Source organism: Talpa europaea (genome assembly GCF_964194135.1).
Source record: "Talpa europaea genome assembly, chromosome: 6".
Lineage (NCBI taxonomy): Eukaryota > Metazoa > Chordata > Mammalia > Eulipotyphla > Talpidae > Talpa > Talpa europaea.
The window spans coordinates 81,622,980-81,639,453 of NC_140072.1; the positions used below are offsets into that span (position 1 = coordinate 81,622,980).

Consider the following 16,474-nt stretch of genomic DNA (forward strand, 5'->3'; position numbering starts at 1 on the left):
TATGGGTATTCCAGTACACATTTTTATGTAGACCTAAGGTTTCCTTTCTCCTAAGTACTGTGCTTTTGATTTGCGTTCCCTTGATGGTTAATAGTGCTGATCATTTTTTCTATGTCTATTGGCCATTTCTCTGTCTTCTTTGGAGAAATGTCTATTCCTTGCCAATTTGAAAAATTGGGTTATTTGTTGTTTTATTATTGAGTTGTAAGAGTTCTTTATATGTTCTTGATAAAAATTCCTTATCAGATATATGTTTTTGTTCCTATATGATTTTTAACATGTAGCTATGAAAGCTCAAAGAATTAAGAGGCATTGATATAGGAAAAAATCCTTCTGTTATCAACTATTTATGTAAATATGGTTTCACAGCCCTTATACTTACAAAATAAAATATAGAAATAAAATTGATCTGAATCCTGCTAATTCTAGCTCTGTCATTATTTATCTTTGGAATATAAAAACCTAGCCTTGTTCATATTAAATAATTTTCATTAAATATTTCTAGTTAAAAATTTACTATTTATGTTTAAGAATTATTAAATAAGTACATTTCTAATATATGTTATTTTGTTATATGTTATGTCATTAAATAAATACATTTCTAATATATAATATATGTTTGTCTTATTGTGTATTGACAATTATAGGCATCAGTTAATGTAGGAGAAACTTTTTAAAATTAGAGCTGTATGGCCTTAATATACTAAATAAATTACAGATTTTAATATTAGGAAATACTGCAGGGAGAGCACTAAAGCATCCTGTGCAATCAGAATAATTAAAATAAATGTTGATATCTACAAACTCTGAGAACTCAGACTCTTTAAAATATTTAAACTTATCCCAAAATTCTTCAGGTGGTATATGAAAAGTCTGAGAATCATATTTCTTGTAAGCTGCTTCTTTCTATTCTTGATCCTCATTAGAATATCCTTTCTTATGAATGGAGGAGTAGGACGAGGTACACTTAAATTTCCCTAGAGTGGACAAGAGTTCTTAACATGGGCTTCTGATAGTTATGTGCCTTATGAAACTGCATGTAGAATTCAGTCTGTACATGGATATGTGCCTCCCCTACTTCAGCAGTTTCATAGTATTCATCTGATTCTTAATGAAGACTGAAACCTAAAAAGATTAAGAACCACAGTCTACTAGGACGTCTCATTTATCTCATGTTACTTTGAATACCAATGACTCACTTGTTGCATTTACCATATTGGTATCATCTGCCTCTTGGGTATGATTGGCAGTTTTGTTTATTCTCCCAATGTTGACACCATCACAGGAATTAGGACAAGTTCTGGATTCAGTATTTCCATTATTTTCTAAGAAAATAGTTTTTAAAAAATCCAGACCTGCATCTTTCTTTCTATGCATTCATTAATTCATTCAGCAAGTACTTACAGCATGCCTCCTAATATACCAGTTACTATTCCAGGGCCTAGGAATACAATGATGAACAGGCAGACAACATCCTTTCTTGGAGGTTCTCTTCTAGAATAGGGAAACTGGGAAATAAATAAGAACAAAAAAAAGATCATTTTGGGCAGAAGTACTATGAAGAAAATAAAATACAGTGATATGACAGTATTATGAATATGTGGGATTCTTTAGAATGTGAGGCTAAGACTCTTTAAGGAACTAACATTAGAGCTGAAGCCTGAGTGATAATAAAGTAGCCAAGACTGAAAACAGCTGGTGCAAAGACCACTTGTAGGAAGGAGGTTGATGATTCTGGGTAATTTCCAAGCCAGGGCTTGGTCAGTACTGATCAATACTGAAATTGGAGAGACATTTTATTCCAAATGCAATGGTAAGCAACTGATGAATTTTAATCAGAAGAGTAACAGACTTTGGGCCTCCCTGGTGGCACAAGGGGTTAAGTATAGCGCTGTGAAGTTATCAGCAGCCTCTGCAACCGGAGTTCGATCCCCAGGTCCGTCAGGGAGCTGACCCACATGGCTCAGCAGATCTCTCCTGTCTCACCTGCTGCTCCCTTTAACAGTATATTTCAGTCAGTCTGCTTGTTCAGTCACTGTCTCTGGTGAATCCTCTCACCTCCAGCACCTCTGGCCTGTACTCCAGTTCTTGTAAGCATAAATAAATAAATCTTTAAACAAAAAAAGAAGAGTAACAGACTTTGTATATATATATATTAACTACTGTGATAAAATGGATTGGATGGCTTTGGGGGGAAGACAGTAGAGACCATGTGACTTGGAAAAGGGTAGAAATTATATATGAGGGAATATTTAAGATGTTCTTTGAAGGTAGAGCTGATTGGACTCATTAATGGTTTGGATATGAATTGTGAGGAAAAGAGAAGAATCGGGTAACTCCTAGGAAATTGGTTTTGAACCACTGGGGGAATGATGGATTAGATTTAAAGATACTGTTTGGGAATATTTGGGGCACTGATTAAACATTTAAGTGATTAAAAAGGAACAGCATTAGATACATGAGCCTGGAATTCAGGAGTGAGGTCAGGAGCAGAGATAAAAATAAGGGGTTTAGGAACATATAGATGGTATTTAAACCACTGTGGTAGGCTGAGTATAGGCCCCCATTTGAATCCTTGGAACTTGAAAGGACCTATTGTGCAGAAGGTATTTAAAATAAGTGATTTGGAAACCTCACAATAACCACACAAAGCAGGTATTAACATCCACTAACAGATGGGGTACCTGACGCTGAAAGAAGTGGAGCGTCTTGTTCTAGGTTCCAAAGCTAGAAAATACCTCAATTCTGCTATCACAGGCCTTACAGAATTTCTGCATAGAGGGGAGGTGGTAAAGAAAGAATTGTGCAGTGTGCTTTGAGACAGGTCCTTTGTAGTATACTCTCCTGGCTGTGAAATATATGCTTTATAAATATACTTCCAGAGGCCTGCTCCAATTTTTGCCCAGCTCATACTTCCAGAGCCCTTGCTAGCCCAATCATATCACATAGACCACGACCACTCGTTAGCTAATTATCTCTGGAAGGGCTCACTGGGGTTATAACATAATGGACGCGACATACTAGACCTCTTTCCAGGCATTTAACTTTCACACAATAACGATAATAACTCTTACCATCTAGAAACAAGCTAAAAAGGTTAGATAGCTGGGAATGGAAACAAATCAGGACCAGAGAGCTTCCTTCAAGAGGGTGGGAGTGTAGTAAGAATGAGATGTAGGGTACAGCCCTAACTTGAACCTAAAGTAACCATGAGCTAGTAACTCGGTCACCTAAGAAAACGAGGGGGAAGAGGAGGTCTGACCTCTAAGCTCCCTCAGAGATGCTTGAGAAATTCTTTTTTTCTCCATCATTGGAGCTCCAGTCTTAGGAGAAAGCGCCTGAACCCGCCAGGAGCAATCGCCTGTTCACTCGGGGGTTACCCTTCGGTTCCTTGCCTTAAAAACCAGCTCGGGACACTATTCTGCCAATTGCGTCGGAGGCCGCCATGTTACTGGGGTCAGGATAACTGAGTGGACGATAGGTTATTCCTCGACAAGGTGAGGCAGTTCGGAGAAACTACAACTCCCAGGGGCCCATGGGGTACCCCGCGCAGCCTGGACCTGGTGCACGTCGGAAGCGGCAAGCGGCCTGAGGCCACGCTTCATTGTTCCAGCCGCGCAGGTAATCGTGCGCATGCTCAGTCACATTCCAACGGCTTAAGCTTTCCTTCTTGCGGAACTGCTCTTCAGATTTTTTCTTGCCGCGCTTTTCCCCGCCCCACCTCCGCCCTCTTTTCAGGGATTTTTGAGGGGGCGGGGCCTCTGTCGAGCGCGTTCCCGGCCAAGTGTACACGCGCGTTCACGGGAGAGTAAAGGGGGAGGGAATTGAACACTGGGTGTGGAAGGTGGAAGGCGGTAGGGGACCACAGGGAAGGGAAAGCGCATGCGTCCTAGCGGCTGCGCGGTAAGGCCTGCAGCAACGGCGGAGGGGTGGGGCGGAAATGAGCTGTGGGCTGACGCACGCGCAGTGGGCTACTAGCGCCCGCCTCCTTTTCCAGGTTTGCCCTCCTCCTCCAGCACCGTTCCGGAAGTGCAGCCGCCCAGGCGCCCACCAGCGGCCACCCCCTGCGGCAGGCCCCGCCCCCGCAGGCCCCGCCCCCTGGCTCTCCGCCCCCTCCTCTGGTGGTGGCGCCGGGTTGCAGTCCCGGCGCTGGCGGTTTCGGTACCCGAAGCCGGGAGCGCAGAGTCGTTCCCGGAGCGGCGGCCAGGCTATGATCCCCGGCTCCTGGCGTCCTGCGCCGGCCAACCAGAGTCCCTGTCTCAGCCAGTTCCAGCGTTCGCGCGGTCTCAGCCCGGCCTCGCAGCGCGGTTGGCGGCGGCGCCCCTGGCGCGCCCCCTCCTCTGATGGCGGCGGAGATCCAGCCCAAGCCTCTGACCCGAAAGCCGATCCTGCTGCAGCGGGTCGAGGGGTCTCAGGAAGTGGTGAACATGGCCGTGATCGTGCCCAAGGAGGAGGGCGTCATCAGCGTCTCGGAGGACAGGTACGGACCGCTGCCCCTCTGCGGCGGAGAGGGGCGGGACTGCCCGGCAGCCCCCAGCCCGCGCCTGGGACTGTGCTTCCACGTAGGCGCAAGTGTGGACGTGCTCCCTCAAGTTTTTATTGTAATGCGCATCCTGGTTCTGCTGGCGTTGAGCTGCGCGCCGCCGCGGCTGAGGGGCTCGGGGATACCCAGCCGGGACAGCGGCGTGCGCCCCGGGCTCGCCCGTGGCCGGGTGGCCCCTGTCTGGCCTGGGGTGGCCCTTGGACTAATAGTGCGCCGGCCACTGGACCTTCATCCAACTCAGGGGACAGGAGGTCTTGGTCCAGCTCGGAGGACCGGAGGGGATAGGGAGGAACTGCCGGACCCTTTCGGGGTGTGTGGGGTGTGTGTGTGTGTGTGTGTGTGTGTGTGGACACTAACGGTGCGCTGGCCACTGGACCTTGATCCAACTCAGAGCACAGGAGGAGAGACTTGAGGAGCTGCGGGACCCTTCAGTGTGTGTGGAGGATGCTGCCAGAGGTCTTTGCAAGCTAAGGGTTTTGGAGTACTCTGTACAATTCTTAGGGTTCCAAACTGAGAGTAAAGAAATGTCACTTCCATCTCCCATACGTTCCTACCCATTCCAGATCTCCCGTACTTCGCACCCTGAATTCAGTGAATATTGCAAGTTGTATAAGGAATAACTGGGCTTTTCTCCGTAAAGTAAGAGTGCCCTCCTATTTTTTTTTTACCGTCTTTTTATTTCTTCGCGCTCAAGGGGAACCACATAGAACTTGCAAGGGACCACGGCTGCAAATAGCTCTTGAGTTCCTTCCCTTAGCTTGTTTCCTTTCTTTTTGCTTAATTTTGCAGAAGTAGAGCATGTTGTTCTGCCTTTATTAGTCTCGTTTTTCAGACAATAGCATTTTTGCTTTAACTTAATATCCTGTAATATGCAGAAAGAAGGCTGATGATGCTAATTTTCATAGGAATGCTGCTTGAATTTACCAGTTAGGATAATTTATCAAGAATTGTTAATATCTGCCTTGATATTATCAACTGGCATTCCAAAAAGTGTAACACTGTAGAGATGTATGATGGGGGCCTTATCCATAAAACAGTAGTTAGGTTTTTTTTTTTTTAATGGAAATTCAAATTATGCTGAGATAGGGAATATTTTTTTGGTGACTCAAAATTGCAGCAGAGGGATGATAACAACAAGGTATTTATTGCTGTCTTTATTGTCATTTGAGCACTCTGCGTATACTGTGCCTCAATAAACTTGTTTGATAGATTTATTCATATTGCACATTTCACTCATGTAGATTATTCAGTTTAACTAGGATGAATATATTAATGACATGTTCTTGTCTACATCATATTCTATACAAATGGCCAAATGGTGCTTGATTCATTTTCTATGCAGGTTCAATGGAAAACACTGTAAACATAAACCACTGGCAAGCAGTTTGCAATGAACAGAAGAAATTCATGGCAGAATGGAATATATGAATGTAGAAACCTTTTGAAATTCACAGAAAAACCCCTTATGAATATTTAATTTTTTGGTTGAGGCAAAATTTATTGAATTTCAGGACTGCCTCTGAGCCTAGAAATTTTTTGTCACAGGATTGTCTTTAAAGGAAAATATTGATAGACGTCACTTGCTCAGTCCTAATAAGTTTTTCTCTTCTAGTTATTAGAGCTGAAACTGCACAATATAACTTTTATAAGCAATTCATGAGTAAGTTTATTGAATCAATTAAGAGGAGGAAGGTAATTAAACTTAAGTTACTTTAGTAAATACTTTTATAAAACCTAAGCTACTTTTTGTTTTGGTTGATGGTTGGGGAGTAGAGGTAGGTTTGCATCGTTTTTTTAAACTCTTAACAGCTTCATTTTATGCATGACAAACTTCTAAATTTATGCCAAAATTCATTTGATAATGGTGGAGCAAGGGCTAGCTCCTAGGTGTTCTGATTCCCACTCCAGTGCATTTACCTCAAAGGTAATAACTTTAGCAGGATGCATTTCAAAGTATTTGGAAAAACTGAAGTATCATCTCTGAAAGAAACTGAAGGGTAAATTTCATTTGATTTTAGTCAAAAGAAATGCGGTATTAGCTATATTGGTTTTATTTTCACTTACCTAATATATAATGTTAAAATAGAAAATATTTGATTAAAGAGTTACTGTTAATTATGTAAGACCCATCGTTAAAGTCAAGATTATTCTTTACATATATTTTATTGTTACTTAAGTCAACAAGTCTGTTTCTGTAGGTCATATACTCACACTTGAAAGTAACTTGATTATTTAGAGGTCAGTTTCAGTTATGGTTTTCCTTAATAGAGAATTGATCTGTATTTTGCTTCTCAAAATCCACTGTTAATATTACTTGACATAATGCCTAAGATTTGAAGGTAGACTATTGATTTTCATCAAAACCTACAAAGCCATTTCCATTAATTGCTTCAGATAGAAGCTTCAGATAGAAACATCTTCATTTCTGAACTCTTAGGTTAAGCCACAAATGATGTCCCATTCCCGAATGGCAATATTCTGTAAGTTCCTTTGAAACCCTGCTTTCTTCTGATCTCTGACTCCTGATAGTTTACCTATGCCTTTGAAAAAACTTAACCTTTTCTTTTTAAACAATGTTAAAGATAATTGTTCTCCACTTTTTTTCTTTATGATTTCTCTAAGATGTTATGGGATCTTACTTGTTAGGGTTACTGTACTGCCTGGACATAATAAGCCTTCAATAAAGTTTGTTGCATCAGTGACTGATCTGTTTTTGTTGTGGTTCCTGAAAGTACAGCGCCTGAACTATTGTAGACACTTAATTGATATTTGTTAAATGACTTTTTTGACAGACTATGAAAGTCCTATGTGGAGAGGTGTACACTTACGGGAAAAGTGTCAGGATATCATTTAATAGAGCTAAAACTAATCTTTGCTCATCTTAACAATGCTGGGAGACACAAAAGAGATAAGAAAGGGAAACAGTTGCCTTCAAAACCTGGCCAGAGGTCCACATGACCAATAGGAAATCGGGCAGACAACCAGGCAGGATACCTCCTGTGTGCAAGTCCCACCACAACCTGATGTCCCAGCAGATAGCATCTGGCAGATAATGACTCTCCTAGTTATGAAAAAGCCCACAGAAACGATTATAAAAGAGAGCCCCAAACCCTTCTTCCCATACAGACAAATCTCCCATCTTGCCCCCCTACTCTCTTGCAGGGTATCTCAGTAAATCTGCCTTTTCTGTTCACCACTGTCTCTGGTGAATTCATTTACCCCTGCTCTTCCGGCCAGCACCCAGAGTTTCCCTGCAACATTTTGGTGGCCTGGATGGGGAAATCAGGTACAGAATCCCTTATTCCTTAGCTTGGTTTCTCATTTTCCAGTGGATTGCGAGGAAACCTTGGAGCAGCTAATCAACTGATGGTATCTGGTTGGGGTACACCCAAACATTTCAGAAAGGTTGCAGGTGCCGGCAAAAACCACCGTGACCTTATAGGTGGAGAACAAAGCCTTTTATTTCTCCAAAACCCCTGGTGGGCTGTTGGGCTTGTGGATGATGACTGAAGAGGTTAGGGTTAGCACCCTGATTTTCCCTGCAACAAAAAGAATTGGACTTGATGCCCTAAAATTTTGAAAGCTCATGAATTACTTTATTTAGTTCATCAATAAATATTTCTGTTCATACTGTGTTCCAAGCACATGTACACACTGCATTGGTAAATATGTCAAGGTTCTTTTAAGCTGCTCTCTATTTAGTGGAGGAAAATTTTAGAATATGATAAAACAAAACCACAGTTGTCAAGATTTAATATTGAAAAGAGAATTCACATATGGAAAAGGTGGATTCTACAGTCCTTATTGTCTCTGAAATTTTGCCTGCCTTTGTAGAATTCTTTTGGCTCACTACCATCTTCACCCATTGCCTGCCTTTAATAGTAGACTGATAATACTTTATTATTCAAGCCTAAGAGTGGATTAAAGAGTAGATTAAAACCCTCACTCTCATTTCATGTTAGCATTGTTAAGATAGCCTGGAACTTTACTGGATACCAAGGGAGGAATTACAGAGGAACGTAAGAAATATAAGAAGTCTGACTTGCAAGTATAGATTTGTGGTGCTGTCATAATACAGAGCTTGTTACTGGAACTCACTGACTTTATTTGAGCCTATCTTTGCTTTGGTTATAGCTGAATAGATCTCTAAAGAACACACCCAACTTTAATACTTTGTCTTTTTCCTTTCCCAACTTGTTTCTGAACTGCCTTTTCTGAGTGAATGCATTCTAACATTTCTTATATGGGAAATTCTACGTATTTTCGCCAAGATTGATGTCTGCAGCTTCTCAGGGACTTCCTTGTCCAGTGCCAGCCTCTTCTCCAAGTAATGAAGACCAGGAGACATGTCTCTCTAGGTGGAACCCAGTCTTAGTTAGATCTTACCTTTTATATAAGTTTCTTTTTTTTTTGTTTGTTTTTTGAAGATTTATTTATTTATGCATATAAGAGCTAGGGTACAGGCCAGAGATGCAGGGGGTGAGAGGATTTACCAGAGGCAGAGTGGGGAACAGAACAGGCAGAGTGACTGAAATACACTGCTGAGGGGAGCAGGGGGTGAGACAGGAGAGGTCTGATTTGCCATGTGGGTTTCTCTCTGGCTGGCTCTCATGCTGCAGAGGCTGTGGACTGCTTCATAGTGTGGTGCTTAACCCCTTGCGCCAGCAGGGAGGCCCATATATGTATCTTTTTAATAAAAAATTCTATTTTTATATAAGTTCTTTTGTATGCATATCTTAACAAAAGTCAATAAACTTCGCATTCATATAGAGTTTCAGTAACTCTTGGTAGTTACTATGGGACAGTTACTGGAAATTGTTCCTTACCGGGAGTTTTTACTTGTACAGTGGTAAGGGGAGGAGGATAAGTTTTGTGCTGAAAACAGATGCAAATTGTCATCTAGGGCTGCCAAAGAATCTCCTCTGCTTGTGTAATAGGTCTTTCAGGATAAGGAGTAGTTCATGAAAATGTCAGAGTAGAAGAAAGGGCATTTTAGGTAGAGGGGGGAAAGAAAAGACTCATTAATTGAGAAATACTGGAATAGACTTGTGAACATATTGTAAAAGTTTCTGGGAACACACCTACCCATTCCCAAGTCTAGCAGGAAAGAGAAAAGCCATCTTCACAGCCTCTATCCTGTGTGCAGGAATCTGCTGCCTACAGGTAAAGCAGCTTTCTTCACACTCGCTGATGACCTTGGAGCTAGATACAGAAGATTTAACAATGGGTGAAAGGTTGTGAGTTTCCAAGAGCAAAGCCTTTGCATCTCTGCAGTACAATCTTCAAAAAGGAAGACATTAAATATTGTATTGCCTTCCTTTTAGCATCAGCATAACTTTAAGGTGAGGACAACTTAGAACCAGAAGCCCCTTCTGTCCAGAATAATTACATTTTTAATGTCAGGGAGTCACATCCCTACCTGTATAAACAATTCAAACTTGTGTTTATTGAAACAGCTCTCAGAGTAAAATTTTCCCACGTTCTAATTCTCACTTGATTATCTAATGAACTCTTTGTCTAATTATCCTTGAGACTTTCAGTTAACAGACTGGTTTAAAGTACAGACCCCAGTCAGCCTACTTGAATTCAAAACTCAGCTCTGAGTGTCACCTGTTGGATAGGATTTTTTTTTTAATCTCCTTGCAGAATCTGGAAAATTTGTCTCACCAGGGGAGTAACTTTGAGAGTGAAAACTCCCAGAAACTCTGGGTATAAGAATTGGAAGTCCTTTCTGCATGAAAAGATCGAATGTAGGGTATTGGGGAGGAGACTGTGAGGTCAGGGAGTGCAGAAGCTGAGGATAATGAACAGGAGACTGTGTAAATGCAGCTTTATTTTCTGCCTATTCAAAACCAGTTTATGCTACTTGATTATGTTCTCTGTAAGCCCTGGGGGTAGACACAACCCCTACAATGGGTAAAAGGTAGTTAGACTTTAATTTCAGGAAAAGGAGATCTGATCCCCAATGCGTAGCACAAAGGAGATAAGCAGTATATTCCTTCTGTCAATGAATTAAGCAATAGCTGATCACATGTTGAGATAGGAATGGGCCTGAGGAGATTGTGAGTCTCCAAGCAAAGATTTGAACCAGAGAGTAGCAAGGGTCACAACAGAATAGTGGATGGGGGTGAGAAGAGACTGGGATGAGAGAGGGGTTGGATTTTTTTTTTTTAATCTCTAGGTCCCTCCCCATCTCTGCACTCCCAATGTGAACTACTGTGATGCTACCTGGCCATGACTGCTTGACCTTATCTTGAAAAGACAGGTTAAATTTTCATTTCTTTTTATAAATCCTCATACTGTTTGTTGATTTGCCAGGGTTCTTTTCATTGTAAAATTGCACTATCAGTTCTCTGGTTGAAACCACTGGTTTCACTAATACTTGACCTTAGCTCCATTCAGTTGACTTGGAATTTTATGTACCATAGATTATAGAACATTTTGCATCACAATTTTTTTTTGAAATAAAACTCAAAAGTTTCCCCATAGTGCAAGCAATAGTTCTGAAAGTTGAAGACTTGGAATGATTGTATGAAGTCTGTAAAGTCAACAAAAGTAAAACCCATTTGAACTAATTTATGAGTGTGTGTAGTCTCACTTAAATGGCATAAAATTAATAAACTTTCAATTATACATGTGACACTCAGTCCTTGTGAGTAATAATTGGTGGTTTCAATGTCCCAAGGAGGGAATTTGCTCTCATATGTTTGTTAATAGTTAGACCTTTACACTGAATTCAGAACATTGAGGCAGTCTTTATGCCAGTAAATGTGTCTGGAAACAGGCTGCCTCTGTCTCTAAAGGTCACAATACAGAATGACTTTTTAAGAAAGCTCATTATGGGAAAGCCTATTTAAATAGGCTCACTAGGAGGGGCCTTGGCTTCCAATGACCCAAAACTCCTGCGTGTTCTGAATTTCCTACTTAATTTTTATAGCTAAACCAGGTTCTGTTTGGAACCACAAAGATTTTTATCTGCATACATTCATCTGGATGTCATAAAACAATGGAAACTTTTAGAGTGGTAATTCCGGTTCTCCTAAAATGATTCTCAGCTGGTGTAATCCTAACTAGCTTATACCTCAAATGTTAGGAACTTTGAAAATGAAAACTAGACAAAAATCGTAGACTGCTAAGTAGCCAGAAGAGATCAGAGAACGACCTTTTCCGGTAAACCAAATAAAAACTCAAAAAAGGAAATACTACATTTTATTTATGGATAGTATCTTCCCATGGCTCTATTTCACTTTGAATTTGGCTTTGAGAGGGAGGTATTTTGTCTGCAGTTGAGAATCACCTTGATGTCATTAAAAAAATAATAATTGTGGGCCTCTCCAATGGCACAGTGGTTGAGCGCTGGGCTGCGAAGCTGCCCGCAGCCTCTGCAGCACCGGTTCAATCCCTGGCTGCCAGCGAGGGTCCCACATGGCGCAAAGACCTCTCCTGCCACACCTGCTGCTCCCCTCAGCAGTGTACTTCGTCAGTCTGCCTGTTCACCCTCCCCTGCTTCTGACTGTACCCAGTGCTTGTATAAATAAATAAATAAATCTTAAAAAAAAAAATTGTGGGGAGATTAAAACACTTAGTGACAGAAGTCAATAACTAAATTGTGGCTTGAGAATATTTCAAGTCATGATCTGTTGATATCTGCAACACTAAACTAAATTATGTACAGCATGTATTTATCATGAAGCCCAACTTCTCAAGTACAGTATCACAATAGAAAATTTACACGGCCTTAGGTCCTCCTTTATTTTTTTTTAATAAATAAAACTCAAGGAAAGTACCACAATTAAACTAGGAATTCCCTAACAGAAAAAAATAATAACTTTCTTTGTGCAACTTCCGCTAGCAGTTTCTAACGTTTTTTTCCCAAAGGTCAGGGACTTTATCCACAAGCTTCATTTAGTCAATAGTAAAAATTAATTCATAGATGTAGAAACTAAAAAATAAGACCAAAAAAGAAAAAAAGTCATCTACTTGTCTCCTGGCAACATACAAATATATTAAGCATATATATTAAGCATATATATTACATCCTTAGATATTCAGATATGTGTCTTACACTTCATTGTTTACCTTTTTATTTTTCACATAGGAGACATTTGCTTTTTAATTTAATCCTCTACCCTTTTTTATAATTGCAGTTCCTTCTTTTTCTTGATCTTTGTGGTCTTGTGTCCCTCTAATTTGAGAAATCAGGGGAAAGAACTGGGACTGGAGTTTGATCTCACCTATTCCTGTAATGATCTTGGGCATTTCCTCACTCAAAGTCTCAGTTCCCCTATTTGGCAAAGGAAGACTTAAGATCTCCTAGCTGTGACTTAAGCACTCTGATGGGCCCACATAGTGACTCGATCAGTATAACATCTCTGCAACCACATCATCCTAAAACCTGAAGCAGAGGAAAGCATACAGAAGCGAAAAAGTGGTATGCTCTTGAGGCCTCTGGTGGCCTAGGGGTTAAATCTCAGCACTATCACACTAAGGTCTGAATTCAATCCCTAGCCAGGGAGCTGGCCCACAAGTGGTTGCAACAGACCTCTCCTGTCTCACCCACTGCTTCCCTTAGTAGTGTATTTTCAGTAAATCCACCTGTTCTGCTCCTCACTCTATCTCTGGTGAATTCTCTCACCTCCTCGTCTCTGGCCTATACTCCAGTTCTTCTATGTAAAAATAAATAAATCTTTTTTAAAAAATGGTATCCTCTTTGTGAAGCAATTGTGAATCTGTTACAGGACACCCCTAAATCTGCCTACTCTAAATAGGTTCTGCCATCTGCCGCATCAAGACAAAACATGCTCTAAGTGCATAAGACTTTTAATGGAAAGGCACTTAAATACAATTAGTGTGTAATACAGAAAAGGGGAAGAATGAGGAAGAATAAAGTTTCCAAATCAAGCCTCCGAAGTTACTCATCCCCTCATAGGTAAATGCCCAGCCCAACAGTGTTGGCCCAAAGCAAGGCCCAAAAGGGGCAAAGGGGGGCCAGAATGTCTGGAAGGAAAAGAGCGAAATCGAATCAAAGCTGCCATTGTTAACCTCCGCACGGGTCTCTCACCCACATCTGTTTTAACCAGTCCCAGGCCAAGAAGCAAGTACAGCTTCTTCACATGGCTCTCTGTTCTTTGTGCCTCCCCCAGTTCTCCTTCTCGCTCTCCATCCTCTTCCCTCCTTCTCCAGTCCCCTCTCTAGCTTCTCCCAGCACAGCTCTACTTATCCTTGGGTGGGGCAGGAAACTTAGAACCTCCCCTTTCCCGGGGGACCACCCTGTTATAAAACCATGCTTCCTGGAGCCTTTGGATGGCAGTGGTTATTTATTCCTGGATGAAGTGTTAAAGAGATGTTTGTTTTGTATTTATGCCTAATATCTAGTTGAACTGAATTCACTACATTCCTTTCGTCTCCAATACTTCCCCACTGGGGAAGGGCCTGAAACTTTTTTGATCACAAATCATAGTAAGAAATATATTTAGGGCCTCCCCGGAGGCGCAGCAGTTGAGTGCTGGGTTGCAAAGCTGCCCGCAGCCTCTGCAGCGCGGTTCGATTCCCGGCTGCTCCCCGGCCACCGGAGGAGGGTCCCACATGGCGCGCAGACCTCTCCTGCCGCCCGCTGCTCCCCTCAGCAGTGTACTTCGGTCCTTCTGCCTGCTCTGCTCCCTGCTCTGGCTCTGGTGAATTCTCTCACCCTCCCGCGCTTCTGACTGTACCCACTGCTTGCATAAATAAATAAATAAATCTTAAAAAATATATATATATATATTTAGCATTGCTACACAAGAATCACATACACTCACATAGATACACTATAAATTAAAACAAAATTTTATGAAATGATATTCTTTTAATGGGATATGCATGCTGAAACTTTCTGTTCTAGTGAAGCCTTTGTAAAATCTTGGTTGTGACTTTTCCCGTTGATTTCACTATCCACTTTGAAAACAGCAGTTTAAAATACATAGTGCTTTAGAGAAAAGTTGAAAGTTTTGTACCTCCCCCTTTTTTTTCTCTCTGTGTAGTTTTGGTTGTTTTAAAAGATGAAATATTATTCAACTGAGGGACTAACACCAGCCTTTCACACCCCTGACCTGCCCTGCCTTTCTGAATTGCCGCTGTGATCATAAAATAGACCTTGTCTCCCTGGAATTCTTCAAGTCAGGAGATAATTATTCTGACTCCTTTCAGCTCAGAGCCTGAGAGAGTTTAGAAAAAAATAGGAATGTAGCAAATTCAGCAGCTGTTTGAATAGCTGCATTTTGGCTTCTCCTGATATGTTTATTTATTACTGAGTTGGGGCTCAGAAATGATGGATCTCATTTAAATGAGGAATGTCATTTGTTAACCGTTCTGTGGACTGTGCTTTCCTTTTTAACTGGGCAGATTTATCTATACTGTGGAGCTGTTTGGGGATTTTATGAATTTTCCATTAGTTATTAAAGTTTTTCATTCATCTGAAAAAGATCAAAGTAGTAATAGGTAGTAAGAGGGAGAGGAAAAGGTCTAAGTCTGGAGTCTTGAAGGCTCTGAAAAAAAGGTGTGGATTTGTTTGTTGTTAGATTATGTTTCTCAAGATATAATATTCCCCTGAAACTCCCTGGTTGTACTTTTCGTTGCTTTCTTTAAAAAAAAAAAGTTCTACCTTACCTTTTTTTTTAATTTAAGAGATTTTAAAAAGCAATTTTAGATTTACAACAGAATTGAGAGGGTGGAGCATAGATGTTCTATGTACTCCCTGTTCCCCATACTTGCATAGCCTCCCACATTATCAACACCACTCGCCAGAATGCAACATTTTTTTTGGCCAAGGATGAAACTACATTGACAGTATTATCACCCCAAATCTGTATTTTGCTGTGGGATTCATTTTTGGTATTGTACATTCTGTGGATATGAAAAAATGTACAATGATATAGTTATCATTAAAATATCATACAGAATATTTTCATGCCCTCACCACCATCCTCTGTGATCTGCCCATACATTTCCCATCCCAATGACTGTCCAGCCTTTTTATTGTCACCATAATTTTATTTTTGCAAGAATGTCATAAATTGGAATCATACAGTATGTAGCCTTTTCACAGTGACTTTTTTCATTTAGTAATTTGCATTTAAGGCCCTTTCCAAGGTTTTTCAGCTTATCAGTTATTTTTTTTTCATAGTTATATCTCTTGTGTTGTAACTAAAGAAGCATCATCAGACCCAAGGTCATCTAGATTTTCTCTTAAGGAAATTTGTAGTGTACCTGCTTGACATTCAGCTTTTGATTGCCAAGGCATCCATTTCAAAAGACATCCATCTTGAACAAACACATTGCTAGCTGTTTGACACATTTACTCTCCAATCAACCAGTTAAAGAACTAGGCCACCTTTTAGAAAGAATTGAAAGGAATCAAACTTGGAAAAGAAAAACTAGCACTATTTGCAAAAGACATGATAATATACATAGAAAACCCCAAATACAGCACTAAAAAAGCTATTAGAATAAATAACTCAGTACAGTGATATGGCAGGCTACAAAATCAACATATAAATATCTGTTTTCCTATATGCAAACAATTAACTAGGGGAGAAAGAAACCAAGAAAACAATCTCCTTTACAATAGCATCAAAAAGAATTAAATAACTAGGAATAAACATAATAAAGGAGATGAAAGAGCTCTATGCTGGAAACTGTATAAGACATTACTTAAAATAAATAGAAAAATGCACAAAAGCAATATATAGATTCAGTGCAATTCCTATCACAGTTTCAGTAGCATTCTTCAAAGAATTAGTAATGGAGAAGGAGGCCCTGATTTATATGAAATCACAAAAGATCCTGAGTAGCCAAAGCAATCCAGACAAAAAAGAGGAAGAACACAATATCACACTCCCATACTTCAAACTATACTACAAAGCTATATAAAAAGTGTGGTACTGGAAAAATATA

At 40.6% G+C, this 16,474-nt stretch overlaps 1 protein-coding gene across 1 annotated transcript in view; it reads left to right on the top strand.

Moving 5' to 3' along the window:
• The first annotated feature begins 4,301 nt into the window (after positions 1-4,301).
• Positions 4,302-16,474, top strand: part of WDFY2 (WD repeat and FYVE domain containing 2) — a 168,387-nt gene continuing 156,214 nt past the window's right edge. Inside the window, exon 1 of the mRNA XM_084235688.1 lies at positions 4,302-4,480. Within this exon, the coding sequence (XP_084091814.1) occupies positions 4,344-4,480 (137 nt within the window). The 5' untranslated portion in view covers positions 4,302-4,343. The remainder of the gene's footprint in view (positions 4,481-16,474) is intronic.